General features: G+C 42.4%; 1 protein-coding gene across 1 annotated transcript; it reads right to left on the reverse strand.

Annotated features, from left to right (window-relative positions):
• Positions 1-4,576: 4,576 nt before the first annotated feature.
• Positions 4,577-26,597, reverse strand: Hal (histidine ammonia-lyase). Its single transcript, XM_047550154.1, has 20 exons — positions 25,959-26,597; positions 25,257-25,317; positions 25,126-25,153; positions 24,577-24,651; positions 24,405-24,477; positions 24,249-24,315; positions 23,930-23,967; positions 23,127-23,252; positions 22,548-22,687; positions 20,700-20,747; positions 19,935-20,082; positions 19,121-19,216; positions 18,967-19,025; positions 17,395-17,475; positions 14,538-14,603; positions 14,296-14,461; positions 13,466-13,600; positions 7,093-7,201; positions 6,924-6,993; positions 4,577-5,379 (listed from the first exon to the last, which is right to left on the reverse strand). Exons 1-20 carry the CDS (start codon positions 26,203-26,205, stop codon positions 5,242-5,244), a joined length of 1,971 nt encoding a protein of 656 aa, XP_047406110.1. The 5' UTR covers positions 26,206-26,597; the 3' UTR covers positions 4,577-5,241.
• Between the last annotated feature and the right edge of the window lie 1,148 nt (positions 26,598-27,745).

The following is a 27,745-nucleotide window of genomic DNA, read 5'->3' on the forward strand; positions in this document are numbered from 1 at the left end:
CATTTAGGTTAACAACTAGTGAAACTTTACTATACTCAGCATAAACCAAATCAAGATGCCCATATTTGTTACTAAAATGAAATATGGGCTGGGGTTGGGGCTCAGTGGTAGAGGGCTCGCCTGGCACGTGTGAGGCACTGGGTTCGATTCTCAGCACCACATAAAAATGAATAAATAAATAAATAAATAAATATATTGTGTCCATCTACAACTAAAAAAATTTTTTAAATACAATAAAAATAAAATGAAATTATTTATCAAGATACACTGTTAAGCCAGGTGCAGTGGTGCCCAGTGACTGGGGAGGCTGAACCAGGAGGGTTGCAAATTCTAGGCCAGCTTCAGCAACTTAGTGCGGCCCTAAGAAACTTAGTGAGACCCTGACTCAAAATAAAAATAAAAAGGGGTGGGGATGTGACTCACTGTAAAGTGCCTCTGGGTTCCAATCTCAGTACCAAAACAAAAAAACCAAACACTGCTAAGCAGGCCCACCCAGGATGCAGTGCAAATGCTTATTTGTGAGTGGGAAAGAGCATTCGAATTCCTAACAAAATGTCAAAGGATGATGCTCATGAGGAAGTAAACTGTAAAAGTAAAACCAAAGAACAATTGAATGGTGGAGGGAGGGCTTCCTTGCTTGTCTTTGAAGTCTGGGAAGCCTTTTGATCAGATGAAGAACTCCATGATGCTGGGGTAGAAGGTCATGAAGCGTACAGAAGTTTCAAGAGACGAGTTGAAACTTCATGCTTAAGGCCAGAGGAAGAAGTCATGGAAGATTTTGAACAGGGTAGAACCAGGATGAGAGTCTTGTAAAAAGATTAATCTGGCTTTAGCGGACATAGTAGACCCTCAAATATTTGTTGTGTGAATGGATTCAGCTATAAAGCTGATCAGATTCTTTGGTGGAGAGAGTAGAAGGTTCAGAAGTTCAGACAGAAAGATGGCTCAGTAAGATGTGATAACCCCTAGTGTGTGCTTCACTGAGCAACAACAGCAGCTCTTTCAACTGTTTAAAATTATCAGAAAATTTAAATTTCCCCTTAAGAAAGAAGATTTTGTCAGGTAGGGTCAAACTTTGAAGGATCACAGGATCACAATTCACTATAATATATATATATATATATATAATATATATGTTATATTATATATAATATATAATTATACAATATATTATATATATTATATATTATAATAATATTGTATATATAATGTATATATGTTATTAAATTATATATGTGTGTGTATATATATATATATAAATATATATATATAATTTTTTTTTTGCTTGCCAAGAACCAATTTTCACCCCTTTGGGGTCCATATCAGCTCTGGTGAGATGAAGATGCATGCATTAGATACTGTGAGGAACAGGTGAGCTGATATGAAATGCTAAAGGAGATATGAATCTGGGCTTTGATTTTATCTTGAATTCTTTATCTGTAAAATGAACTTCTGGTCCTAAGTTTGGCACTGCTTTCAGGAAATTTGCAATCCAGTTAGAGCAGAAAGATGGACATTAAAAAGTGGACTCAATGCCAGGCATGATTAAGAGTTTATTCTCTTAAAAGAATAACACTCTAATGAAACATACTAATATCTTATTTAAATTACTTTTGTCAGATTTCCCCCAAAGCTCAAGCATCTTGGCCTTCCCAATAAGAGGTGAAGCATAAAGCCAATGCCAGCCTCTCATCCCCCCAATTGTTCCTATGGAGGCTACTGTAGACCTGGGGCACCTGGACCCCAAGGGGTGGAGACTGCGCTGAGTCCCACCATCTGTTCCTGCATATGCGCACTCAAGAGCTCAGGGGTGTTCCATGCTGGCATTTTGCTTCCCCTACTGACCATGAGCATGACCTCTGCTCTCCATTTCCAGGCCCCTGAGCTCTCTCCTGCTTTCCATGGTGTGTCTACACATTGCCGTTGTTTGTTTTCTCATCTGACCCTGTGCTTAACCTACAAATTGTGAGGGCAAGGACCAAAGCCATTTGTTTAGAAATTGGCCAAGCACGTGGTTTCCTGACATGCATGCCTCCACGTGGAAATGCACCTTGCGTTCTCCTTTTACCCCCTTTTCTCTGACTTCCATCCTGCAAAGCCCACTTCCCTCCAGGCCGCCCTGATGATTCCGTGGAGATGCAGTTCTTCCTTCCTCTCGGATACGGAGGTTGTCATGGTAGGTCCCCAACTAGATGGAAGGTCTTTGAAGACAAGATCACGTGTACTAGGTGACACACCACAGCACTGGCTCAGCCCCTCAGGCACAGTGGCTGTGCTAGCTAGGATGCTGTTGGCTACGAGTATCAAATACGAAGCTAAATCATCTTAAAAACAGGAAGTTTCTTAGTTCACCACTAGAAATTCAGAGGCAGGGCAGATTTCAGGATTGGTTTACCCAGCAGCTCGATGATGTGGAAGACCCAGATTCCCTGCTTGCCTCTGTGCGGCTCTGTCATCCCTCAATGTTCTGGGTCTGGCTGGCGGTTGACAGTTGTAGCTCTGTCTCCTCATTTAGGTCAAACAGGAGAGGGGAAAGATGACTTCCTGTGGCTCTCAGAGGGAAATGCTTTCTCAGAAGCCTCTGATAAATCTCTTCCATCTCACTGACCCAAATCGCCATCCGGGTCTTTTTTCCTTCTCCTTTTTGTGGTGCTGGGGATGGAGGTCAGCGGTACCCTATCACCAAGCTCCATCCCAGGCTCCTTTTTATTTTGAGACAGGCTCTTGCTAAATTGCCCAGGCTGCCCTCAAACTTTTGATCCTCCTGCCTCAGCCTCCTGAGTCACTGGGATTACAGGCGTGTGCCAGTGTGCTTATCTGTTCCAGCCCTTTCTTGACCTGAAACACTAGGTAACGGGAACAAGATCACCAGTAGACTATGACTGAGCAGAAAGACGGTCCTTCAACTTTTCTTTTTTCTTTTTTTCTGGAGGGGAGGGGGCATATTTTCAATGTAGACATTTAATAAATTAGTACCCTTAACAGAGATAACCAAAATGGCAAAATGATCATACTATTTATGAGATAGCCATAGTGTTTAGTAAAAAGATATAAATCCACTGACCAGGCCCAGAAATAAGACAAGAGTTTAAAGTGGTATGAGCAGCATCTCTTTTTATTGGATTTTTATTTTCTTTTTATTGGATTTTATATATGTGGTAGATAATGACCGTGAAACACACCAAATACAAGTCCGTGCCCTGGAGTATCACTCACACTGACGCTAGGCTTGGCATGTGTCTTGCTTTGGTCACCAGGACTTGTGCAAATATGATGCAGCAGAAGCCTGGGAAGTCCTCGTGCTTTGGGGCTGGCCCTTCTGGCTGCCCTGAGACATGAAGGAGCCCAGGTGAGCCACTGGGGGCAGGAATCCTGACACCTCAGCCTCTTTTGCTGCTACTACTCAATCAGAAAGAGAAAGAAAGTGTGCTGAGTTCACCACATTTTCTAAAACATGTTAACATTTGTTGACTGAATCTTCTAGAAATGAAAAGCAACTACATTTAGACTAGCCTTTCTCTAGAGAGGTGTTACAAACTTTGTCACAAAAATCTAAAAATAGGGTCTGGGGGTGTAGCTCAGTGAGAGAACACGTGCTTTGATACACAAAGCTCTGGGTTTGATTCCCAGCACCTCCCCACTCCTTCCCCCCCAAAAATAGACCTAAGAATAAAGCCACAACAATACCATTGAAACAGTTTATTCCATATTTACCTTGAAAATCTCTTGAAGATAGGTGATGTCAGTCACTAACAGAGTTGCATCAAATGTCCTGGTGCCCTTTGGGACCTCAGGGGTGGATGGAGTCCAGCACTCCCCAAACTGGAGTGAAGAGCAGTCATTTGCTGGGGTTTACCAGCTCGATGGGAGCTTGTGTATAAGCATGGTTAAACTTCATTTATGTGAAATATAAACATCTTTCATTTTTAGCAATAGCACCAAGAACAGCTGCGGTAGACCAGTAGTACCTCAGCACAATTTTTGCTTCTTCAACTGCTGTAGGCTGCAGTTTTCACTAAGATCTCCACCTTTCCTGTGGACAGGGACAATCTAAAGAGCTCACTGTGACCCACGCTTGGGCGCACCATAGGCTGTACTCAGCTGGGCAAACTGGCAAGTGTGTCTGTCCTTTTCTTTTCCCAGTCACAGTCCTCAGAACCGGGGTTTCAGACACCTGCACTTGGAGTGCTTTGCACACATTTGTACAGATGTGTGCAAAGTCACAGATCTTAGCCTTGGGATGCCAAGAGATCATCTGACCAATTCTTCGCCTAGACAATGACACTCAAGCGTCCCCTGTAGGTTCTTTATTTTCTTGAGAGGAAAACAGATTGGGTAACACATCCTGAGTCCCATCTGACCTTTGTCAATAGGACTCACTTTAATGATTACCATTAGAGGGAGGGGGTTGGTCAACTCCACAGATCCTTTATCTGTGAAATGAGGAGTCATTTTGGTGGGGTCACTATCGACATGTGAATAGGTACTAATTTCAAACTTCAACTTTAGCATATGAATGAACAATTAAGAGATAAATGTAATGTTACTTGATAAATATGAAAGACAGTACAATAAGGGCCACCCAAATAGCAATCTTTATGTTCATTCCTTAACTCATTTCCATATAAAACTCCCTGTGGGTTTTTACCAACTCTGTACTTAATTGCTTAAAACCTATGAACTATTCTTTACTGTAATTCAACTAATAGAAGGAATAGCACCTTAAGAACAAATTACGACTTAAAATGGTTGTTTAGAAGGTCATATGAAGAAGCACTTGTCATATAACATAATGCAATCAGCTAAAGAAAGTCAACTAGCAGAGAGCTTGTGGAAATGAATAAAAAATAATAGTAAGATTCATCAATGAAGTTTTCTTTTTTTTGAAAAAAATGCTATCAATCTGTTTTCAAATTTGAGTTCATCTAACACTGAGTTAAAACTAGACCCATTGCAACTGTAGCTATTCTTAAGAATAAGTAGCCTAATGATATTGTTAAGAAAGAAAGAAAAGTTCTAAAACCTGTGGACACCTGAGGATACCTGGAACATCTCAAGTCGTAGCAATAGGAACATACCACAGGACTTAGCATCTGTAATAGTACCACCAGCTTAGCCAGAGCATGATCCAGAGGATCTGCAGTATATAATGGGCTGATCTACCCAGGAAAGTTCCAATATGGTACTCTTTTGTGTTGAGCTAAGGGTCATCTGATCTGCTAAGTTGATCTGACAAAGTCATTAAAGATCCTCAGACTCTGGGATTTTAGTGGTCTTGTGTAGAGATTCCAGTGAAAAGGCTGTTGGAGAAACAGGTCTTGATTCTGGAATATGCTCCATTCTGTATTTCTCGATGTAGGGTACAGCTACTTCCCAAACCTGAGCAGCGAGGACAGAGGAAGTTGAAAGATCAATAACACTGTTTCCACCTGCAATAAGACATCAACATCTTCCCAAGTCAAAATATCCTGTATGCCTGACTAACTGAGTGGCTGTTCACTTGCTTTATTTTGAATCATTTGATACATGATCTATGTCAATAAGTTGCTGACTGTATTAAAGACTTTAAAAACACAAAGTCCAAAACGTTTCTAAAGTTTTGAAGGTGTTAAGCTGCTTTCTCTTCCAAAGCAAAACAAGCAAGCAAAACAAATAGAACCTAGAAAATTCAGTGTGGCCATAGTCAAGGATGGTTGCTCAAGGGTGCACCATGACTATGTGCTTTCTAACAAAGCCTTAAATGATAAAAGGCAGTTCATTGAATTTTCCCATGGCTCTATCTCTCTGTACCTTTGACCATTGCTACTCAAATATGACCTGTGCCAGATCCCCATCAGTATTACCTAAGACAGGTCAGAATCTCGTTGCTCAACTCCAAAACTACTGAATCTAAACATACATTTTTCACAAGATGCCCAGGAGATTCATGTACACATTCAAGTTTGAGAAGCACCACCTCAGATCCTGGCTTAGTTTCTCCTCCATCCACCAATCTCTTCTCTTTTAAGCATAACATCTTTTCAAGTTAAGACCTAGTTTTTGGTTTGCAGCTGCTTTTTATCTAATTGCCACTGACATCCAAGAAGTCTTTCCTACTCTCTGACCTTAGAAGATGTATTCTTTCAGAAGCTAGTTCCTCCTCCACCTTTCTCCTAGCACCAAAGTGCGTAGAGGGTGAGTGCCTCCCCTCACAGAGTACAAGGTGCACTTAGAAATGAGGGATCAAAGAGAAAAATCTGTTTTCCTGAAGTAGAGTGACTGTTTTGGGAGGAATCAAGTGATTTTAGGGAACATGATACAAATTATTCCAAAAGTTTGATATTATATATGTGATATATATATAACACATGATGAATCAGCATGCTAGGAGACTGTCTCAGTCATCCACTCCTATGGTCAATGTAACCAGAGGAAAATAAGCAGCAAAGAAAACCTATAACCCAGCCAGCAAGATGGGACAAGGCTGCACCTGAATACTAGATGGACTCAAAGCTCCTTTGAAGTAAGAACCTGGGACTTCATTTCCCCCAGGTCTGTGAACCCTTGCACTTGGTGGGGTAGTTTTGCCAACATCACCAGAAAGAGAAAGTACTTTTGAATAAAAAAGGACACCTTGGAGAGGGTGATGACCTATGAACCTTTCATCTAATTTTTCTCCCCATGAATATTGGTCTCAAAACTCTGTTAAAAATTCATTTCAGCCTCCAAGCCTTAGGTAATCAATGTTTGCGTGCAACATGAGACACTGGAGGGATTATCCAATGGTGTCTGTGTGGCCTTGCAAGTTGCCTCCATATCTTTGTGTTCACTTCCAAGGAATGCAGGACACAAAAGAACATGACAATGTTTCTCTACCTCCCCACTCTCACCTTACTTTCTCATAACAACCAAAAACTAAGAAATAATCCAAGTAGCCAACTTGCCTTCTGCTCCAGGAGCAGCCTGTGTGCCGCTTCAATGTCTGGAGCCATGAAGCGATCTTTTATCCAGGGCCTACAGAGGAAACCATATCGATCCATCAGCCAAATGTTTAGTGTTGCCAAGGTTCACAGTTCTGAAATGGTGTGACTTCCAGGAACCTGTTGGCTTTACCTCACAACAGAGCGCACCAGGTCATAGACCTTCTCCAGTGGAGTGGTTGTTCTCAGGGGCCGTAGAAACTCTATGCCCTGGCAGGCTGCAAGAAGCTCAATAGCCAGCACTAAAACAAAAATGCCAAGACAATGGCTGATTAAAGCCTGTGACTTCATGCTTGAAGAACAGAAATCACCCAACATCAACAGTCATCAATAGCCAACTAACAGGTAGCTGTTTCTTTGTCTATTGGTGGAAGGAAGTTGCCTGGGTATCCATTATCATTTTAAACCTGCTTTTCTGACCCCGTGGAAGTATCTTTAATGGTGAGAGGGGGATAACTGAGACATTTACCTGGAAAGATTGTGAGACTCCCTAACTTACCTAGGAAGCTGCCCTTTCGTAAACTATACTCAGGAAAACTGCCATTTCCTCCATTCATATCCTCTAACCAAGGTTTATTAGCCAGGTTTGTGTCATGTGGGTAGGGAAGGAAGTCAGAAAGAATACCCATCCCTGATCTGGAGCCCCAGACCTATGAAGTCAATCTACAGTTTATCAAGATGCCTCACTTCTCCAGTTTCCAACCCCACATGTGTGTCATGAGGATACTGAGTTAGAAGATGTCAACTTTCTTCCAGGTCCAGTGAATTCTTTGTCCTGTCCCATTGTGACCTTTCTGTACTACTCAGAGTTCATAATGTGCTTTGTGAATTAGAAGACAAGAGGTTAAATGTTTTTAATATTCTCTTCGAGTTAACCACTTAAATGGTCTGACCAACTTCAAGCTTCTAAACTGTTTTCTTGGCAAATAATAATAGTTTAATCTTGAATTATATTCAATTAAACTTCATAATTTAGACTATATCAAACATAGAAAAATGTAGATTTCAAGATTCCAGGTTTATTGCAAGATATTCTTAGCTAAAAACATTTAATGAGTTTTTAGCTAAGAAAGACCATATAAAGATTGTTTTATGGAAGAACATAAAGTTGGCAAGATAAATTAGTATCTTATGTTTCTCTATAAAGGAATTTCAGTTTTAACAAATTTGGGAGTCTTTACATCCAAAGACTTGAAATAAACATCATATAATCAGTTCTAGGGCAGCCACAGACTCACTTGCTTATTAACTGATTCCTTCAAAACTTTGACAAAGGTCTATGTGCCAGGTGTTTCAAGCCAAAGAGAATAGCAAGATTAAACACAATTTGAAATTTATATGAAAGTGGAAATAGGAAACAGTTGTCATTCATCATGATCAAAGAAGTTTAATAGGGAGTTGATGAGTGAGCAGAAATATTTTTCATCTAAAGTCACTTAGCAGATTGGAATAAATCATGGTATATTACCTAATTGACAACCTCATTACCCAGTCCCCAACTTCACAGATATTACAGAGATGTGACTCCAATTATTTACTGTCATCTCACAGAGATTTCATTTTGAGCTAACTTCCACAGGAACACATATAGAATAGTCTTGTAAGTGGAGGAGTGATAAATCACAAGGATGCAGTTTCATTTTTTTATAACCAGTATAGGGGAGTGGTTAAGACAGTGGACTTGAACCAACCATCAGGAATAAGTCCTAGCATTGGCATCCAAAGCTGTATAGCACATTATTTTAATCTCTGTTTTGGCTTCTTGATATTGGCACAGTAGTAATACTTACAGGGTTATGGTGCAGATCAAATGAGTTCCAAGACTAAGTGCACACTGCAAATGTTTAATAAGTGTTAGTGATATGATGTTACCTTAAAAGAAGGGTGAGCTGATAATGTCAAAGATGAGAAAAAAACTGAGAAGTAAATATTTGCAAGATAAACATGAAACATCTCAGAAAAAGATTAAGTCACACCTCTATAGCATTTTGCTATTCAAACCCAGCAGTTTTTCCTAAAGCCATTGATTAGGGCTTTAAAAAACATACACTTCATAGTTACAAACTCAAGGGGTTCAATATGTCTTGACTTAACTAGGTTTTTTTTTTTTATATGATTGCCATTATTTTGAAATAAACTCATATCCTGTAGCCTACTGGCCACCTTCAACCCTCCAAAAATTTTTTTAAGCACAATAAAAATATTTGAGGAATCATGGAAGTACCTGACCTTATATGATTATTTTCTTTATCTTGACAGAGTATAATTCATATAAATTATATCCTACGCAAATAAATAACAGTTCTACTTATATTGCAAATGTATTCTGTTTAGATATATTAGAAATATAGTCTCAAGTTTTTAAAGTTTGAACTCTGTTTTATCTGCCTTCAAGGCTAATTTATGCTTCTCTTGACTGTGTATCCCCTTCTCTCCTCCCACCCGAGCACCTGAAGCCATTTCCTTCCTCCAGTAGGCTATTTTCAAGTCCCTTTTCCCCCAGATGCAACCATCCCTCAAAGCTCTCTTCCTTTATTCTTCTGTTCTTACCTCCAGTAAGATAGCCTTCTGCTACCTCCGTGCATATAGCCCTGACCTTCACCATTGATCCCAGTTCTTACCTGGACTTTGGCACCTGTAGGTGGATGTCCTATAAGTGTCTCCAACCCAAAACAATTTATTTTATGCATACACCCCCTCCTTTCCCTTGCAAAACTAGTACCACTCCCACCTCCTCCCACATGCCCATTTGTTGGCCCTATGTGTTATTCAATCCTTAATCTCCTTTGGAGATGTCCTTTCTGGTCCCTTCAGACTAGATAAGATCCAATTATATTCCCCTACAACTCTATTCTTCAGTTAGAATTTTCTTAAGTGCTACAAAGAGTTGCCAAGTTGTCCAATGTTTGCTTCTCTGTCTAGACTTAAATTTTCAAGAGGGCAGGAGCCAAGTCCATCTCATTCACTGTTTAACCCACTGTGCTCAAGTGGTAGACACATGTCTACTCCAACCAGGTGGGCACATTTTCTTCCCATGCTCCCACACTAGTTACCTGTACAATAAATAATCAGTGGGTGATAAATAGGTAAGTTCTTATCTTATACTTTTTATCTAGCACCAGTGGATTCCAAGTTTTAAAGGTATTTATTAAATATCAGTAATCAAAACCAACTTAAGTAATGAGCATGTTTGTAATACAAATGGTCATTTTTTCCCCCCAATTGCACTTCCCTGATATAAATGGAGAGAATATTGGATGAGCTAGATCTATCATCTGGACCAGTGCCAAGTTTATAGCCATGCAAATGTTTACATGTCAAGTCTATAGCAGGCCTTTTTTTTTTTTTTTTTTTTTATGAATTCCAGGCTCATTCAGGGATGTGACCCAAACAAAGATCCTGGCCCTGGTAGAACTTGAATCTCACTGGGAAAGAGGAATAAACCTAAGTATAACAGAATTACTAACGCTCCATTAGAAAAAAGGAGAAAGGATGGCAGTTGCTGATGGGAAGGCATCTGAGATGAAAGCTAGGCAGCTACCTAGATGAAGAGAACCCCATGAAGTCCAGGAGATCCAGGAAGGTGCAGAGGTAAGGATGTGCTCATTAACAGGTACAAGGACAAACTGGCTCCAGAGTAGAGCATGCGATAAAGAGAAGAGGCAATGAGAGACAGAGCCAAATCAACCTGCTTCATTAACCTCACAAAGGGCTGGATTTTGTTTTGAGCCCTAGGAAGTAATTGGCAAATTTTCAGCTGGGGCATGGTACGGTCTGAATTATATTTGTCAGAGCTCACCCTGTTTTGTCGTGTACGCTGACTGCCAAAGAACAGTAGTGAAAACAAAGAGAGTAAATAGGAAGTGACGGGTTTGCTTTGGTATCTTTGGAAGGTAGGATTGATTTGCTGATGAAATGGAGAGAAGACATGAGGACAGATAAAGACAACTCTTCAAGCGTTTGGTCCAAGCAACATGGGCAATGGGGGAAGCGTCTGAAGAGTAAACATTCTAAATGCACCATGATAGATAATAACAAGTCCTGGTGAAGATGTGGAAGAAGTTGGACCACAAACACTGCTGGTGGAAAAATACAAAGAACGCAATCAATAAATGGGCCAAGGAACTGGACAGACACTTTACAGAAGATGATATTCAGGCGATTAGTAAATATATGAGAAAGTGTTCAACATCTCTAGTAATTAGACAAATACAAATTAAAACAACTCTGTTTTCATCTTACTCCAATTAGAATGGCTATTATCAAGGACACAAACAATAATAGATGTTGGCATGAATGTGGGAGAAAAGGCACACTTTTACACTGCTGGTGGAGTTGCAAATTGGTGCAGCCACTCTGGAAAGCAGTGTGGAGATTCCTCAGAAAACTTGGAATGAACCCACCTTTTGACCCAGTTATCCCACTCCTTGGCTTATACCTTAAGGACTTAAAATTAGCATACTATAGTGATGCAGCCACATCAATGTTTACAGCAGCTCAATTCACAAGAGATAGATTGTGGAACCATCCTAAATGCCCTTCAACAGATGAATGGATAAAGAAACTGTGGTATATATATACAATGGACTATTATTCAGTCATAAAGAAGAATAAAATTATGACATTTGCAAATAAATGGATGGAATTGAAGAATATCATGCTAAGTGAAATAAACCAATCCCCAAAAATCAAAGGCTGAATGTTTTCCCTGATAAGTGGATGATGATATATAATGAGGGTGGGGAAGTGGGGGTGAGAGAAGAATGGAGGAACTCTAGATTATGTAGAAGGAAATGAGAGGGAGGTGGGGTATGAAAAATGGTGGAATGAGGCAGACATCATTACCCTATGTACAAGTATGATTACACGAATGGTATGAATCTACATCGTGCACAAACCATAGAATTGAAAAAATGTACCCCATTTGTGTACAGTGAATCAAAATGTAGTCTGTAAAAATAAAAAAAATAATATAAAAAAAAACAGCTGGTGGGAATGTAACACAGTACCGCCATTTTGGAACATACTGAATGTTCCTCAAAAAAATGAACACAGAATTAGCATCTGACCCAGCACTCCACTCTAGAGAAACGGAGACATGTCCACACAAAAACTTGTACAGGTTCACAGTTGCATTATTTATATGAGTCAAAAGGTAGAAACAATCCAAATGTTCCTCAACTGATGAAATGATAAACAAAATGTGACCTATCCATACAATTGAACATTATTTGACCTTAAATAGAAATGAAGTGTTGATACATGCTACAGCTAACACATACTTGTTACAACATAAATGAATCTTGAAAATATTAGGCTAAGTGAAAGAAGCCAGTCACAAATGACTGCATATTGTATGATTCCATTGATACAAAATGTCAAGAATAAGTAAATCTATAGAGACAGAAAGCAAGTCAGTGGTTGCCTAGGATTAAAGGGAGTAGGGAGAATGGGAGGTGATAGAGGGTCTGGGGTTTCTCCTTGGGCTGACGAACGTGTTCTAAAATTGATTATGGTGATGGTTGCACAACTCTGTGAATACACTAAAATCCCTGAACTGTACCCTTGAAATTGGTGAATTGTAAGATATGTGAAAATATCTCAAAACAGTTCTTACTCCCTCCAAAAAAAGAATATTCAGTCTTTACATTTATCTTAAAATAGTTATATTCTTTGACCAGCCAATAGTATTTGTGCTGTCTCCATGATGCAACTTTGTCACACAAGTTGGACCTAAAATTTAGTGACTCTTTATAGTCAACTGCAATGTACAGGAAATGCCTGGGACAAATGCCAGGTTCAAAGGGACATGACAAGGAAGCCAACAAGTAAATCCAGAATGTCAGTCTTCCTACAGGAAAACTAACCTGACTTTTCCATTAGGCACAAGGTGGGGAAAATAAAGAAGAACGAGGGAGTGTTAAAAGAAGTTTAAAATCATGACAACCAAATTTAAAACATGGTTCTTGAATCCTGACTTGAGCAAACCCACTGTAAAGACATTGAGACCCTGGAATTGGGAAATTTTGAATATGCATTTGGAGGTGACACCAAGACTTAACATTGAATGGTGTTGGATGTGATAATGGCATCTTGGTAGATAAGAAAGCATCATACTGAAGAGAGGAAGGATGAAGGAATAAAATGAAATGACCCTGGGGATTGGCTCGAAAATAATTCAGGAAAAGTGAAAGAAAAGATGAAGCAATCGTGTTGGCTGTTGGCCAAGGCTTCATGGTACTAGTCTCTCCAGTTCTGAATGTTTTTTAAAAGTTTCATTTTTAAAAAATCCAAGGAACCAGTTGATCTTGGCATAGTTCCTTGGTTCTTAATTCTCAGCAAGCATCAGTCACCTCTTTAAACAGACTCTTTAAACAGAAGTTGCTCCTGTCCTCTCTCTAGAGTTTCTGGTTCAGCCAGTCTGGGAGGGAATCTGAGAATCTGCCTTTCTAATGAGTTTCCTGTTGCTGCTGCTGCTACTGGTGGGGATTTTATAAGTATATTACCTTGCTCTACGTGCTCGATGACCCTGAGGGCCTTCCTGGCTGCCCACCCTCCCATGGAGACGTGATCCTCCGTGGCAGCACTGGTAGAGAGGGAGTCCACAGATGAGGGGTGGCAAAGAGCCTTGTTCTCAGAAACTGCAAGAGACCAGTGCAAGTTAATGACATGTGGCTTCCCCCAAAGTCTTCAGAGCATGGAAGATGGTCTCCTCGAGCTCTTGGCCATGACCCGAGCACCAGATGGTACGAAATTACTTTGGGAAAAGGAAACAAGTCAATTTTCTCCCAAAGTGAGACGGACTCTAAAGTTCTAGTGAGTTCTGAGGTAAGGCAGGGATGAAGCATTTGAAACCCTCAGATTGATTGCAAGGCCAAACTGAAAATACTGGAAGCATTTAGTATGCCCTGGAGACTTGGAGAAAAAAGACATGAGAACAGGTTCAGTTAGTGGAGAACAACCTGCCTGCCTGTGTAAGCAGAAGCAACAAAATTAGAATTCAGGTGTGGTGTCTGAGGGCTGAGGCTGGACCTACTGGTCTTGTGCAAGAAGATTTAACAGTTCAAAATGCTCAGCATGACCTAAGTGAACATTCTGAGTTTAAGCAAGGGTTTGGTGATGGGCAGAGATATCTCTGGGAGGTGAGGGAAGCCTTCGCTGGGGCCTCTCAAACTTGATTGTGCACATTCAAGTCTCAGCAATCTTGCTATAATGCAAATACTGAGGTTGGGGTGGGTCCTGAAGTCCCAGGATTCCAATAAGCACCCAGGACTACACTTGAAGCTTCAGGGACCTAGTTTAAGGAACTTGAGTTCCAAAAGGGCAGGGTCCTCACCAAGGGCTGCAGCTGTGCAGTGGGCTATCATGAAACCAGAGTTCAGACCACCTTCAGCCACCAGGAAGGCAGGCAGCTCGCTGAGGGAGGGGTTACACAGCCTTTCGATTCTTCTTTCACTAATTGCAGCAAGTTCATGGACGCCAATGGCCAAATAGTCGAGGGCCTGAAAGAATTTAGCAGTTCAGTTGGCCTGTACTGGAATATGCATTCTGGGTTGGGTGTGATTTTAAAGAGCTTACTTTGGCTGGGTATTCACCATGGAAATTTCCTCCGGAAATTGTCTCTCCCCGGCTGGCAAAGACCATCTTTGAAAACAGGTTAAGGTTGAAAGGAGCTTCAAGTCTAACTCCTGCCCTACCTGCTGATTTTTAACATTGAAGTGGTAGTCCTTGTACAGATGTGGGGTAAAGGGAAAGAGACAGTCTTCCTGAAATCACGTTGACATAAAAGAGCACAAAAGAAAAAAAATTCAAGGTAAATTGGGTACGCACCCTGGGGGCCACAGAAACATGGAGTATGAAATTGTGTCTTCTCTTGAGGTCAGAGATTCCCAAGCACCATCATGTCCTAATCTGGTGATTGGTACTTGCACTCAAAAACTGCATAAGCTGAAACTTTGAAAGTAAATTCTGTATCTTCAGTGGCTACTGTGAGCTTGTACCCCAAGGAAGCATCTGTTGAATGGAAGACAGGGCTGATGAGCAACCATCAGAATATCTGAAACAATTGATGCTGGGAATCTTTAATCGATAATCCTGTGCCAGTGTTCAACAACAGCTGGCAAACAATGGATCTTCCCAAATCCATTCAAGTAAGAGGCAACATTAGACTCACTGAACAGTGTTACTCAGAGATAATTCCAGCCTTTCATAAACCGACAAGCATCCAGGCAAAGACAGATCCTCTTTCCAAGTTCCAAAGAGTTCATTTTCACCTACTGGACTAAAGAATACAATTGACCCTTATACCCAGATTCTGCATCTGAAGATTTAATTGATCTCAGTTTGGAAATATGTGGAAGGTTGGGGATATAGGTCAATGGCAGAGCACTTGCCCAACATGCACCAAGCTCTGGGTTCAATCCTCCCTACTACCAAAGAATAACAATAAAAAATAAAGAAAAGAAAATATTTGGAAAGAAGTTGTGTCTGTATTGAATGTGTCCGTACTTTTTTCTTGTCATTCTTCCCTAATAATGCAGTACAATATTTATATTATATTAGGTATTATAAGTAACCTAGAGATGTTTTGAAGTGCATGTAAGGATGTGCATAGTTTATGTGCAAATACTATGTCATTATATAAAAGGAACTTGGGCATCTGCCGGTTTTGGTATCTACAGGGGGATCCTGGAACCAGTCCCCCATGGAAACTGAGGGACAATTATTCACTACTTATTAACGGGGAACTTACTGTGTGTGAGAAACATTCTGACCTTCAAAGAGCTGGTGTTGCATGTGTTACATTAAATTAGTCAAGTTTGGAGTGACTCTTTCTATGCATTCAACTAGAAACTGATTAGGCCTGGCCTCGAGTTGTTCTGAATTTATCTGTTGGCTATTGAATTATAGCAATTAGACTTTAATATTCGCACTGTGTAACAGGTGTTCTAGATCTGAAATAGAAAATTGAGGAATAGCCAGGTGCAGTGGCGCACGCCTGTAATCCCAGTGGTTTGGGAGACTGAAACAGGATCTTGAGTTCAAAGTCAGCCTTAGCAGCAGCGAGGCACTAAGCAAGTCAGTGAGACCCCGTCTCTAGATAAAATACAAAATAGGGCCGGGGATGTGGCTCAGTTGTTGAGTGCCCCTAAGTTCAATCTCTGGTATCAAAAAAAAAAAAGAAAGAAAAAGAAAGAAAGAAAAGAAAATTAAGGAATATATTCTTTCAGGAGAACTCCCAATTATGAGCCTATTGAAAATTCATAATGAAGTCTTTCATTGAGAAAATAAAAAACTTATCCCCTCCCCCAATCCAGCAATTTAATAGTAATTTTTTCTTGTCTTTTCAAAAACTCTATACAGTGCCCTTTAAGGTCTAAATTATGTAGTGTAGAATAGATACCTCTCCCCTATGCAAGAATGGATACATGAGATAAGATTCAGCAGAGTTCACCAACACTACTATTCCACTTTGGTGGCCAGGAGTGGGGGGGCTCTTTGAGGTGAGCTGAGAGATCCACAATCCCAAGGATTATTTAGTGTGAGTTTTAATTAACTGCGAAGCAATATAAGAGAATCTAAAATACACATCCTAAGATAGTTTTGTCAGAAAACACACTAAAAATGCTCATGAGAAAACTTGCACAGGTATTGTGTGACCATCTGCTAACCTAGGCAATGAACTGCTTTCAGGGTGTTAACTCGGCATTTTCTCCAGCATTAATTAGGAAGGCAGACATGGAATGGGAAGAAGAGATTCCTAAGGGGTTGCCTGTCTTAAAAGGCAGTGTTGTCTCTGTGAATATTGTACCCCTGACAGATCACCTCATCTTCCAGAGAATGAAACCATCAGAACATCCCATAGCAAAATTGACATAACTCTGAGATAAGCAATTCCTTTAAAGGAAAGAAGATCCATATCCTGGAGGAAAGGAAACATTCTTACTATTATTTGTACAAATATGGAAGAATTGACTTGAGTCAAGTCCAAAATAAATACTTGGAGGGAGAAAGTCATAAACCTTTAGTCATTTTGTGAGAATGTTGCCTTCTGTTTCATGCATCCTCACATCATTAGACCCAGAAAGGTTCACAGAAATGTAGGCCACGTGCTGCCTACTAGGCCTCTTCAATCATGTCTGTGATGTGGGTCTTCGTCCTCCACCAACAACCTCACCAGTGGGTTGCAGGGAGAAAGCCTGTGAGAAACATCTTAGCCAATGCCGAAAATGCCTCCCTTAAGCTTTATGGGACATTGGTTTGCTTCTGTCACTTACCAGCTCCAACCTGGAGAAAGTCCCTGAACCTCTGAGCCTCAGGGACCTATGAATTGAAATGATAGAACTGAAATGCTCTGAAAAATGACTGCTTAAGCAAATCCTAAAATTACCACCTGGTATCCTATAAACGCAGATTAGCAACATTCAAAAGATACAGGATTATCTGTTGCACTGTTCAGTTCTGTGGTGATGATGTCTTTCACAAACGCTATGGTGTCATTCACCACGCCATGGATCTGAAATACAATCAAAATAATATATAACAAATTAATTCCAGTAAGAATGCCAATATTCTTCTAAGATAACATCTTCAGTCTTTCCCCAGAAAAGTGCTTCAAAGTTACAACCATGAAAATTATGCTTGGTTCATTTAGAATAGGAAAAGGGCCTGGATAAATCTTCTGAGTTCTCATTAAAACAAATTAGAATAAATGCATTATAATATGAATTTACATCAGAACAATTGATTACCAAACATCAGGGTGTAGGAGAAAGGATGTCAACTCCAGGTATAGAAGGTTTGGCTTTCAGGTAGGACGTGGGAGGACGTGGGAGGATGTGATAGCACATGGGCAGGTTACTTAAGTTTATAATTGAAGCAGAAATGGAAAACAGATGATAAAACTCACCTTACGGCATGTGAGAAGTAAACAAGATAGGCAGGCAAACTCTTAGACGTGACTCACAGAGCTCATTCAGATGATGGCTCTTATCCAAACAGGTTAAGTTTACGGAGCACAAAGTAATCACATTAAAAGATACTCACACACAAGGAGGCCACCCGGCACCAGCACCTGCCATCTGGCTTCTTCCAGATGTCAAGAAGTAAAGATCTAGCTGAGCTACCTCAGCCAAGGTACTTAATTCTGTTCTAAGTTCCTACTGCCAAAGGGGACAAAGTACCTATCTCATAGGAAGATTAAACGGGAAAATGTAAGGAATTAACACATGGAAGACACTGATTGTGGTGCCTGTCACATAGAGTCAGCTGTCATTCTTAGACTATCAGAAAGTCCTTAAACCAATTAGTTTGGCAATTCTTTCCTGTAAATATTTTTGTTCTATGTAATAAGCTAGCCAGAATAGGATTTGCTGAGTAAAGGAAATGACAGTATTTACCCTAAGGAGGACTCAGTAGTATACTTTAGACTGGAACTTGGCACAAACTGACATATAATTTTTTGAAATGCCTTTTAATCTCTCAATCAAATCCTGTGAATTAATATATCTGCAAAACAGGATGGCTAACACCAGCGCATCTCATCTGCATATTTTAAAGTTAAGACTCACATATTAATTTATGATAATTTACATAAGAGGCAGATAAGGTATAATCATGGACTGGAACTTGAATTTTGAAAGGTAGAATGAGACCCTCCCATGCACATGCTTAACCAGCTGGTTCAAGATTTATCTAACAAGGCAAACCAGTAAAAGTCTTTTAACTCTATTGAATTGTTGTGCTTAATCAACAAAGCAAGTTGTCTACTGGACTCTGAAAGCAGGTTAAGGAAAGCGCTTTAGAAGAAACTGGTTTAGCACAGGAGCAGAATTTTTAATAACTGGAGAAATGAAGGCAGGATGTACATAATTTTTCATACAGGTACTAAAGAAAATTGGATTATAATTGGTCATGACATGGGTTTCTAACACCTCTGTTTCCATTTTGTCTGCTGAATTTGGGAAAAGAAAAGAAACTTGGTCAGGGGCCTTGCTTTCTCTCTTACCTGTGGACAGCAGCGCAAGGTGTATGCATCCTGAACACGGTCACAGAACCTGTGGCTCTCTGTGGAAGAGGGGGTAGGAGAAGGGAACCTCTTACCCATTCTTCCCGCAAGAACACCCAAGCAAATAAGTTCACTCACATAAACATGCCCACACCTGCTATCTCTGAAGGGTGGTGATCCGAGTCCAACAGTGACCGAAACCGAAAAGCCACTTCGATTTGACCCCGGTGAGGGCGGACAGCGTGGATGTCTAGAATTGAGGAAGGTGAAAAGATCTGAGAAATGGTATTAGAATAAACTACAATCCACGGCTCAGGACCATTCAAGTTGCCACAGTCCTCAAAAGTCCCAGGAGTCCTTCCCAACATTCAAAATTAGAAACTCAATTCCCAAAGCAAATTTTTTCCTTATTGACTTTATTCTTTTGTACTTTAAATACTAGAGTGCAGGCTACATGTTGATCCCACTAAGAATTGAATGCAAGATACTCCAAAGAACTGGGCTAATGATAGCAGGGAGCTCAAATAGTGGGCTCATTTAACTAAGTCAGTTTTAGATAGTTTTCTGTCCTACTTCTTATATAGTAGGGGCTCTTTAAAATTCTCTGCTTTCTCAACTAGCTACTCCTATACTTTTTCTCTCCCAATTTTCGAATCGAGGTCAATCCTGATCCTACTCTAGTTTTAAAGTCCTGCAAACAGTTTCCTCAAACAATATCTAGTTTGACACATGCACTGTGTGATCTGGGCAGGTCACTTAACTCCCAAGGTCAGTGTCTGTAAACAAGGTCGTTGCAAGGATCAAGTGTGGCATAACTTAGTGGAAGCTTTGGCAGTACTGGGTGCACCGTGGGCATCTGGGTTTTCCCTTTCTTCTCCGACCCAACAATTCCCATGCCTAAAGTCTGCCGCCAACTTGCCCCACCAGCTCTGTTGGATGAACCCCACTGAAGGGAAGAACTCGCTGACCCGTATCGAAGGCTTTGGTGGTTCCCTTCAGCACCTCCAGGGTCAGGGCCGCCACGATGTCAGCCTGCCTGGCGATGGCACTGGCTCTCTCCACAGCTTCACAGCCCAGGGAGGTGATCATCTGTGTCCCATTGATGAGTGCCAGGCCCTTTGGGGAAGGAGAGAAAAGTTTTCTAGTGTATCTATTATAATGGACCTAAATAAAAATGGCTTTTGCTTTTGGAAGAGAAATATTAGTCAGTCGACTGAACTGTTTATCCATGTTTCCAAAGAGCAGGGCAGTAATGTTTTTTGAACGATTGAAGAATATGTGCCATCGTATGTGAGTACAAATCTGAGAAATGGAATACCTGTTGAGTATCCCCATTCTCAAGACAGCCGTGTAGCTCTGGAGTGTAGACAGCACATACAATCTTTTGACTCTACTATGCTGCATTTCTCTAGTTTCTCACTGTTGTAGAAGAGACATTCTAAAACAAAGCCAGGTTCAAGCCTTTTAAGGAACATCTTTTAAGAGCATCTTAAGGAACCTGGGCTGAGAGTATCTCTTAGGAATCCTTAGAGAACTAGATTTGAAGTTTAGGATAACTCAAAGCATTTGTGTCATGAAGAATCTTACATGTTCACAGAGGGGCTCTTTCTTCAGAAAGCAACATCCAACAGACACGTAAGTCACATTTGTTTCAGAGAGTGTGATGGTCCACTGACGATAGTGCACATGTAAAGACTTGCTAATGCAAACAAATTTCCCTTGAATCTCATTACCTCTTTTGGTTTCAGGACAACTGGTTTCAATCCATGAGCTTCCAGGACCTATAGATTGATTCAAAGTATGAAAATGATTATTAAGTGAAATACCAGCCCATTTCTGATTTCATTTGGGATTCAATAAAAGGCCTTTAAGGCCAAAGGTCCACCTTATAAAAGAATAGACCTGCATGAATTGGCTCTGCTCATATTTTCTAGTTCTGTTCTTTAGTCTGAAGACAGACTTGTCTTTCAAATATTTTTTGTACTTAAACCAGGGACTCTGTCATTTACAGAATGAATTTTGGTTTCTAGGATCTTTGTGTTCATTTTATACCTTGTGACTCACTTTTATTGTTGCTGGCTCCAGACATACCTGCCCTAGGCTATGTCTGGGCAGGTATATCTGTCCGGACCTATGTCTGTCCCTGCCTCTGAGCTTGACCTGAACCATCTCCCACTCTCATCTCTCCGTTCTCTACCCCTGGCAGAACTTGGCACAGGGCTTGAGTGATAAATGTGTGTGCATCCATGAAGAGGGGGTTATGGAATCCCCTCCACCAGATAGAGACAGAATCTTGCAGCAAAGAGGAAGAATAACCTTTACCTGAAACAAAACAAGTAAAGAGAGTCACTAAGTAAGGTCACTCAAGGAAAGAAGGAAGAGGAAGTAGGAGAAAGATAGCGCCAATACTACTTAGTATCTAAGTCCCTCTCACGAGAAGATTTGAGTACCTATCACATGCCGGATTCTCTTCTCCAGGTGAGGCTGGGGCTGAGGATAGAAAAATGGAGACAGACAAACGCAGGGGCAACAGCATGTGGCGTGCTCCCAGGATGTAGGAAGTGCGTAGGGCACACTGGGATGAGATCAATGAGCTGCCAGGAAAGCAGCGAGGACAGGCACGAGGGACTCGAGGGGTAAGGAAAAGGCCCAGAGGAGCACAGAGGGAAGATTCCTAGAGGACTTTCCAGAAGGAGAAATAGGAGTGAGGCAGGTGGGAGGCTGTGCTTGTGCTGGGTTCTGCCAAGTGCCCGCACACTCCAGCTGCGAGCAACCTGGTGTCTGTGAGGAGAACCCTGGGAAGGGGGATTAGAGGGTCACGTGATGAACACGACCCCGGAAGCCACCTTAAGTTCACACTTTATCCTAAAGACAATGGGAGGCATTACCGGTTTTAAGCAGAACGTTCTTGGATTTGTGGTTTAGAAGGGCCAGGATGACTGTGGTGTGAAGGTGGCCGGGGAAACCCTGTCCATGATCAAGATGAGGCAGTATGCAGGAAGGATGATCTAGAACCTGACCCCACATGAGGACCTAGCCCCTGAACTTCTTCCTCCTCCTTGACCCTCTGTCTCTTTCACTGTTAGGGGACCTCCCAGTAAATGGTACTTCAGGCTGCTCTGACGGAATTTGTTGATGGATGAGAAAACACTGAAGCTTTCTTGAAAACACTTTTCTGATTAACCACCAGGGAGGGAGTTTGAAGGAGGCCACATAGTCAGTGCAATGGCCCACAGTTCTGCATTACTAAAACCAGTTCCTAAAGACAACGGGGACAGTGTTAGACCTCCCCGAAATCACCAGAAGTATTATGGGTGCAGAGTCAATTCCTAGTTAACACTAACAGCTATAGTTTTTCAGCAAGGTGATCCCCAAACCCAGGAGGCTGACAGATGGGTAGGGAGGCTAATGGCCTCAGCTAGTGTGACTTCTAAGTTTGAGTTGTCTCATCTATAACATAAGCATAGCCGTGACTCCCTCACTGGGCTGTCGTAAGGATGAAGGGACAGAAAGCCCTCGAGAACACCCGGCATCCAGCCTAGGGAAGTCGCTGTGGATGGAATTTGTTGTAAAGAGCTTACATATTTAGCATCCGCCCAGCCGCTCTTTGGAGACCACATCTTCCCTTCTCCAATTAGCCCAAGAGCAAGATGAGAGAGCGGGGCGAGGTCTCCGCTGGCACCAACAGTGCCTTTCTCTGGAACGTAGGAAAGGCAGGAGGCTGCAAGAGAGGTGGCCACCAGGGGCTTAAAGGGCACTTCCTTCACTCTGGTTATCCTGACCTTGCCAGGGAAGAACTCCTCCACCCCAGGCAGCGTGTGGCCTCACCTTATGGCATAAGGAAAGTCAATTCCTCAAGTACAGCTAGGGCTTCAGGAACAACCTAATGGAAGGTTCTGTCTAGTCCTGAATTTTAGTGCAGACTTGAGGGGCATATTCTAGTCTTCAAGATGCCAAGTGCTGAGTGTGAAGGGTGCTGAAGGGTAGGTTAAAGTTCACAGGAAGAACTGACACCCCTTCTGCTCCCCGAGCCTCTTCTAGCCCTCTTCCTTCTTACCAGACGTTTTTGTCTCATTAGCTGACTCCTCAGTCAATCAAGTCCACTGTGTGAGACATGCCCAGCCTCCATGGAAGATTGGTCTGGGGCTTCATTCCCTTACCATTAAATGCTTCAATAACTTGTTTGAGGGTCTCCAGGGAAATGCCACTGTATCCTTTGGCTAAGACATTGATCCTTAAGGCCAAGAGCATCCGACACCTCTCAGGACTGAGTGGTTTCCCAACACCTGCAAAATAGAATGGACATTTTCCCCAAGAAAACCGAGCCCTTTCCTACCTCTCAGCTGCCTCCTCTCTCCGGTCTTTCCCCTCGTCCTTCCAGTTTCCTGTTGCTCTCCGTAGCTGGCTGGTTGGCTCTCTCTGCTACCTGGCTTGCTTCTCGAAGCCTCAGCTTCCAGACAAAGGCAAAGCCTCAGATTTGCCTTCTCAATTTCCCTCCCTAGAATGCCTCAGTGAACCCCAGCCTCCCAAAAACGTTTAGAATGGTGTTACCCAGCACCATCCCCGGCCCCCAACCACATACACAGTGTTGTGATTCCTCAGTAGGAACTCGTCCTCAGCGTGATGGGCACTGAGTCTTGATAGACTTCGCCACTCATCTCACCCATCCTAACTCAATCCCTGAGTTCCCATCTTCATCTCCTCTCCTGAATGCACCCCTGTCTCCGAAAGATGGGAAATGTGAGTGCCAACCCCACACCTCCACCTGGCCCATTCCTTTTTCTGAGGTTCAGCCTAAAAGCCGTCTGATCTGCTGCCATCACTTTTCCTTCCTCCACTCCAGCACCTTGTCCTTGGAACACACTAACTGTTCACGGCTGTCACCAGATGACTCATATGGTGTTACATTTTATTCAGGTAGCAAACAAGAACTTGGAAGCACCCCATGCGCTGCATAATTTACCTGAAGAATGGGAACGAACCAAATTGACCTGAAGTTCCCTGGAAAGAGAAAGTTAAAAACCCCTTTAGCTAGCGCCAGGTGAAAATGTGCCCCCAGCTGGGAAGACAAGGCAAGAAGAGTAACTTCCTTAGAAGGGCAGTCAGATGCAATGAAAGAAACCGGCCACTCCGTGTTTTCACGAACAATTAATATGCCAGTTAACCCAAGCCTCACCCTGCTCATCTGTAAGTTAGGGCAAACATCAGTGAGCTCCTCTGATGAAAAAAAATTCAAAGATAGGGGTGACCGGAAGGTGAGTGCACGTGTGTTTCAAACTTACTGTAGTTTATTGATAGGAATGACGGTTCTGGCAAACTTCCCAAAACCCGTAGTAATGCCGTAAACAACTAGAATACAAAACCAGACATTATGCAATTAGATGCCAGAGGTTTTCTGGACTGTAAAAAAATTTCATGACATAAAGAGAAAAATATACCAGTCTTTTCCTTTATGATGCTGTCTATGACTTCCCTGGATTTCTGCACCTTCTTTTCAGCAATAGGAGTGAGCTAGGAAAACGTTGGTCAGAACTGAGCATGTTGAAGGCTTCCATGTCAAGACTTCGGTGGAAATGGCCCAAGGATGTCCTTCCCTCTCTCCCACCATACCTTTATTTTGTAGTGTCCCTTTCCCAAGTTGACCAGATCCTCTGTGGTCAGACTGTCCCCATCTAAGTCAATGTACTGTAAAAGAAGGGAATCTCAGTGGGTATGAACAGCTTACTTGCTCCAACCAAGAAGCCTCCAGGAGGATTGAACTTTGACACTCCAGAGATCTTTCTACTGCTGTGAAACATTAATGTTCTAATTTTAGAAGCAGCTTGCTTAAGAAGAGGCTGGAGACCAGGTGGTGGAGCACCCCTATAATCCCAGTTACGCCAGGGGCTGAGTAGCTGATGATCGCAAGTTTGAGGCCAGCCTAGGCAACTTAGCCAGACCCTGTTTCAAAATAAGGTATAAAGAGGTGGAGATGGAGCTCAATGCCTAGCAGGTGGACAGTCCTGGATTCAATCCTCAGTACTGCAAAGGAAAAAAAGAAGTAGAGGCTGGAAAAGGAGGGTTTGAAATGCAAAAGCATAGTAATGCATTTCCAAGCTCCCTTTCCCTAATACACAGAGCTGGGGAAAGCCCTAAGGGGGAAAGTGGTTTGCAGCCTACCTTTTCAGGCTCCCGGTATTTGCTGTATCTGAAACCAGGTAAAGGAAAAGATTGGGGAGCATGGAAAAGCCCCAGCCCCACTATGGCCCAGTAGCCCCCAGAGCTGAGCAAGATCCTGCAGGAAAGGATACAGGTAAACTCCTTCTGGCTGAGAGGGAATGAAGTCAGGGGACATTGCATCACCTTCTATGACTGAAACGACAAGCAAGAGAGAGCCTTATGGCCCAAAACTTACAGCTGGGCTGCTGCTAAACCAAGAAAAGTCCATCAATTGCCCTTGGAGTCTATAGGAACAGCTGCTTTAAAACAACTTCCAGTGCTTTCAAGTGCTCTTAGCATCTTTACACCGGAGAGCAAAGGCAGAGAGATAGAGATACAGGTGTTTAAATGAAAGTTCAAGATCTAATTGCCACCTCCTTCCTGGCTCCTGGCTGTGCTTTTAAATCTGAACCTCTGATTCTTCTGTGCCCCTGAGGTCCTGCCTGGTGAGGTCTCTCCACCGGCAAAAGAACCTTTGAAATGATTTGTTAACTGCAAAGGGATTCAAACCTGCAGTCTTGAGTTCAAGTTAGGCTTTGTCACTTCCAGATCCCTGACTGCAGTGCTACTGGCTGACTGACTTACTGTCTGTCAAAGGGGGACAAGAAGCCGACCTCTCTCACAGAGGCATGGCAGTTTGGCAGGTGTCTGCCCAGAGCCAAGAATCAACAAGTGCTCCTCTTCTTATCATTTCCCCTGAGATGGGAGTGACAAGAGAGCCTCCTTCCAGTCCTAGAAGGACAAAGTCCAGCTATCTTGCCATCAGTTTGCTCCCCTCCCCTGAGGCCACTCACCCACTTCCACGAACTCATTGTCCTCCAAGGCCACCTCCAGCAGGTCCTCATTGTCCAGCAGGCCCAGGCCCTTGCACCGGCGCACGAGGAATTGCACGGCGTCCACGGAGGCAAAGCCACCGTTGTCTGGCTTGTTCTTGATGTAGCGCCGCACGGCCTCGCGGCCTAGCCAGCCCACCGTGAGCTGCGCATCCCTGCAGGGCACTGCCAGCCACTCCCCGCGCACGTGCACCGTGTACCTGGGCATGGCTCCGCTCTTGCAGTCCTGTGACCCAGTGAGGCCGCTGCAACCTGAGAGTTTCTTCCCTGGAGTCGGCCTCGGGAGGGAGAGTTTTTATCCAGCTGCGACTGCTGGGGTGTGGTTGGCCAGCATGGGCTTTCAAAACACACCCCTTGCCTCGCCTTTACTCATTCATGAGCTGGACAAATATTTATTGAGGGCCCCAGGTGTCCCTTTGGTTTTTTGAAACCAAGCTAGGGGCAGGAAATGAAGATGTCAGCCGCTGAAACTCTGCCCATCTGCAAGCCAGCCCTGTGGGCAGGGGCTCCCACCCTGGTGGTTTCAGCTCCTTTTGCCACCTTCTGCAAGTCCCCTCTGGTCAGGGTCCCCAGTCTCTCCCTTTCCCCTTGTTTCTTCACATTCTCCTACACCAAGGGCAGCTTATAAACACCATGTTCCTGTCTTTATCTGGAATTACTCAACTGTAAAATGCATCCTATTGGCCAATTGTGACACCCGGGAGTGTGGCAATCTTCATTCATTTGTTTATTCCACAAACACCTATTGAGCAACTACTCCTTGCCACTGGTAAGTTCTTCTGAAGCTCTTGCTCCACAAAGGAAGACTGTGAAGGCCAGAGATCATTTTCACAAGCAAAGGTCATCTCCTGGACACATGAACCACCGTGGCTTGGAGGTCCATGACTTATTAGCCTGGAGCAAGTGAGGTATTAGCCTTCGTCTCCTTTGCAAAGGCAAAGGGACTAACTCCTCATTGCAGAATTTGCAGTATTTACCTAGGATCAAATCCTGGTTTTGGATATTCTAGCTGTTTAACCTCCAGGAAAGTTACTTGACTTCTCTGGGCCTCAGTTTCCTCACTGTAAACTGGTAATAAGGAGAGTGCCTGTCTCAAAGGGCCATTGGGAGGATGAAGTCAGTTTATACATGTAAAACCTCTAGGGCAGCCCCTGGTGCTGGAAATGCTATGGAAATATTTGTGATTACTGTCTTCTGGACTCATAATACTTCTGATGTGTTGTCAATGTTCTTTAGTCTCGGGAGCTGGATATCTCCAATCAATTAAGTTTCTTTACCACTGTAACTGCTCCCTGCATCTAATTCCTTACCCTTAGTATTGAGAAATTCTGTCCATATGAAGGAATCAAAAAATGTGTGCACTACTTTAAATAAGTAGCACTTCAGTGGAAAAGGCAGTTAATAGAGATTTGATTATTGTAACAGAAAATTCTGAAAAGTATGTTTCCACAACAGACTTGTTGGAAATAGAGACACGACCACTGCCAACAAAGAGCCATACCCACACCCACAGTCTCTTTCTTGGACAACCTCCTGCAAGTAATTGAAACTTGCCTTTCAACAATCCACATCCTCACCGTGCCCTGGAATTTGTCATTGCCTGAATTTGACCCACATACGTCATCTTAAATTCCAGTAATCCACCTTCTGACTCGACCCTCTAACTTTCCAATTTCCCCCACGTCTACCTGGACTATCTCTGACCTTGGCCCTGACCTCTGGTCAGTCCCTTCTTCCCTCCACTCCCC

This window comes from Sciurus carolinensis, chromosome 4, assembly GCF_902686445.1.
Source record: "Sciurus carolinensis chromosome 4, mSciCar1.2, whole genome shotgun sequence".
NCBI lineage: Eukaryota > Metazoa > Chordata > Mammalia > Rodentia > Sciuridae > Sciurus > Sciurus carolinensis.

Bases quoted from the DNA above. Each gene is read 5' to 3' on its own strand.
- Hal (XM_047550154.1), bottom strand. From the start codon at position 26,205: ATGCCCAGGTACACGGTGCACGTGCGCGGGGAGTGGCTGGCAGTGCCC. The intron at 25,154-25,256 runs GTATCCTTTCCT...ACCTGGTTTCAG, and splicing joins CAGCCAGAAGGAGTTTACCT to ATACAGCAAATACCGGGAGC. The intron at 23,253-23,929 runs GTAAATTATGCA...TCTATTTTGCAG, and splicing joins GGTTCGTTCCCATTCTTCAG to GTGTTGGGAAACCACTCAGT.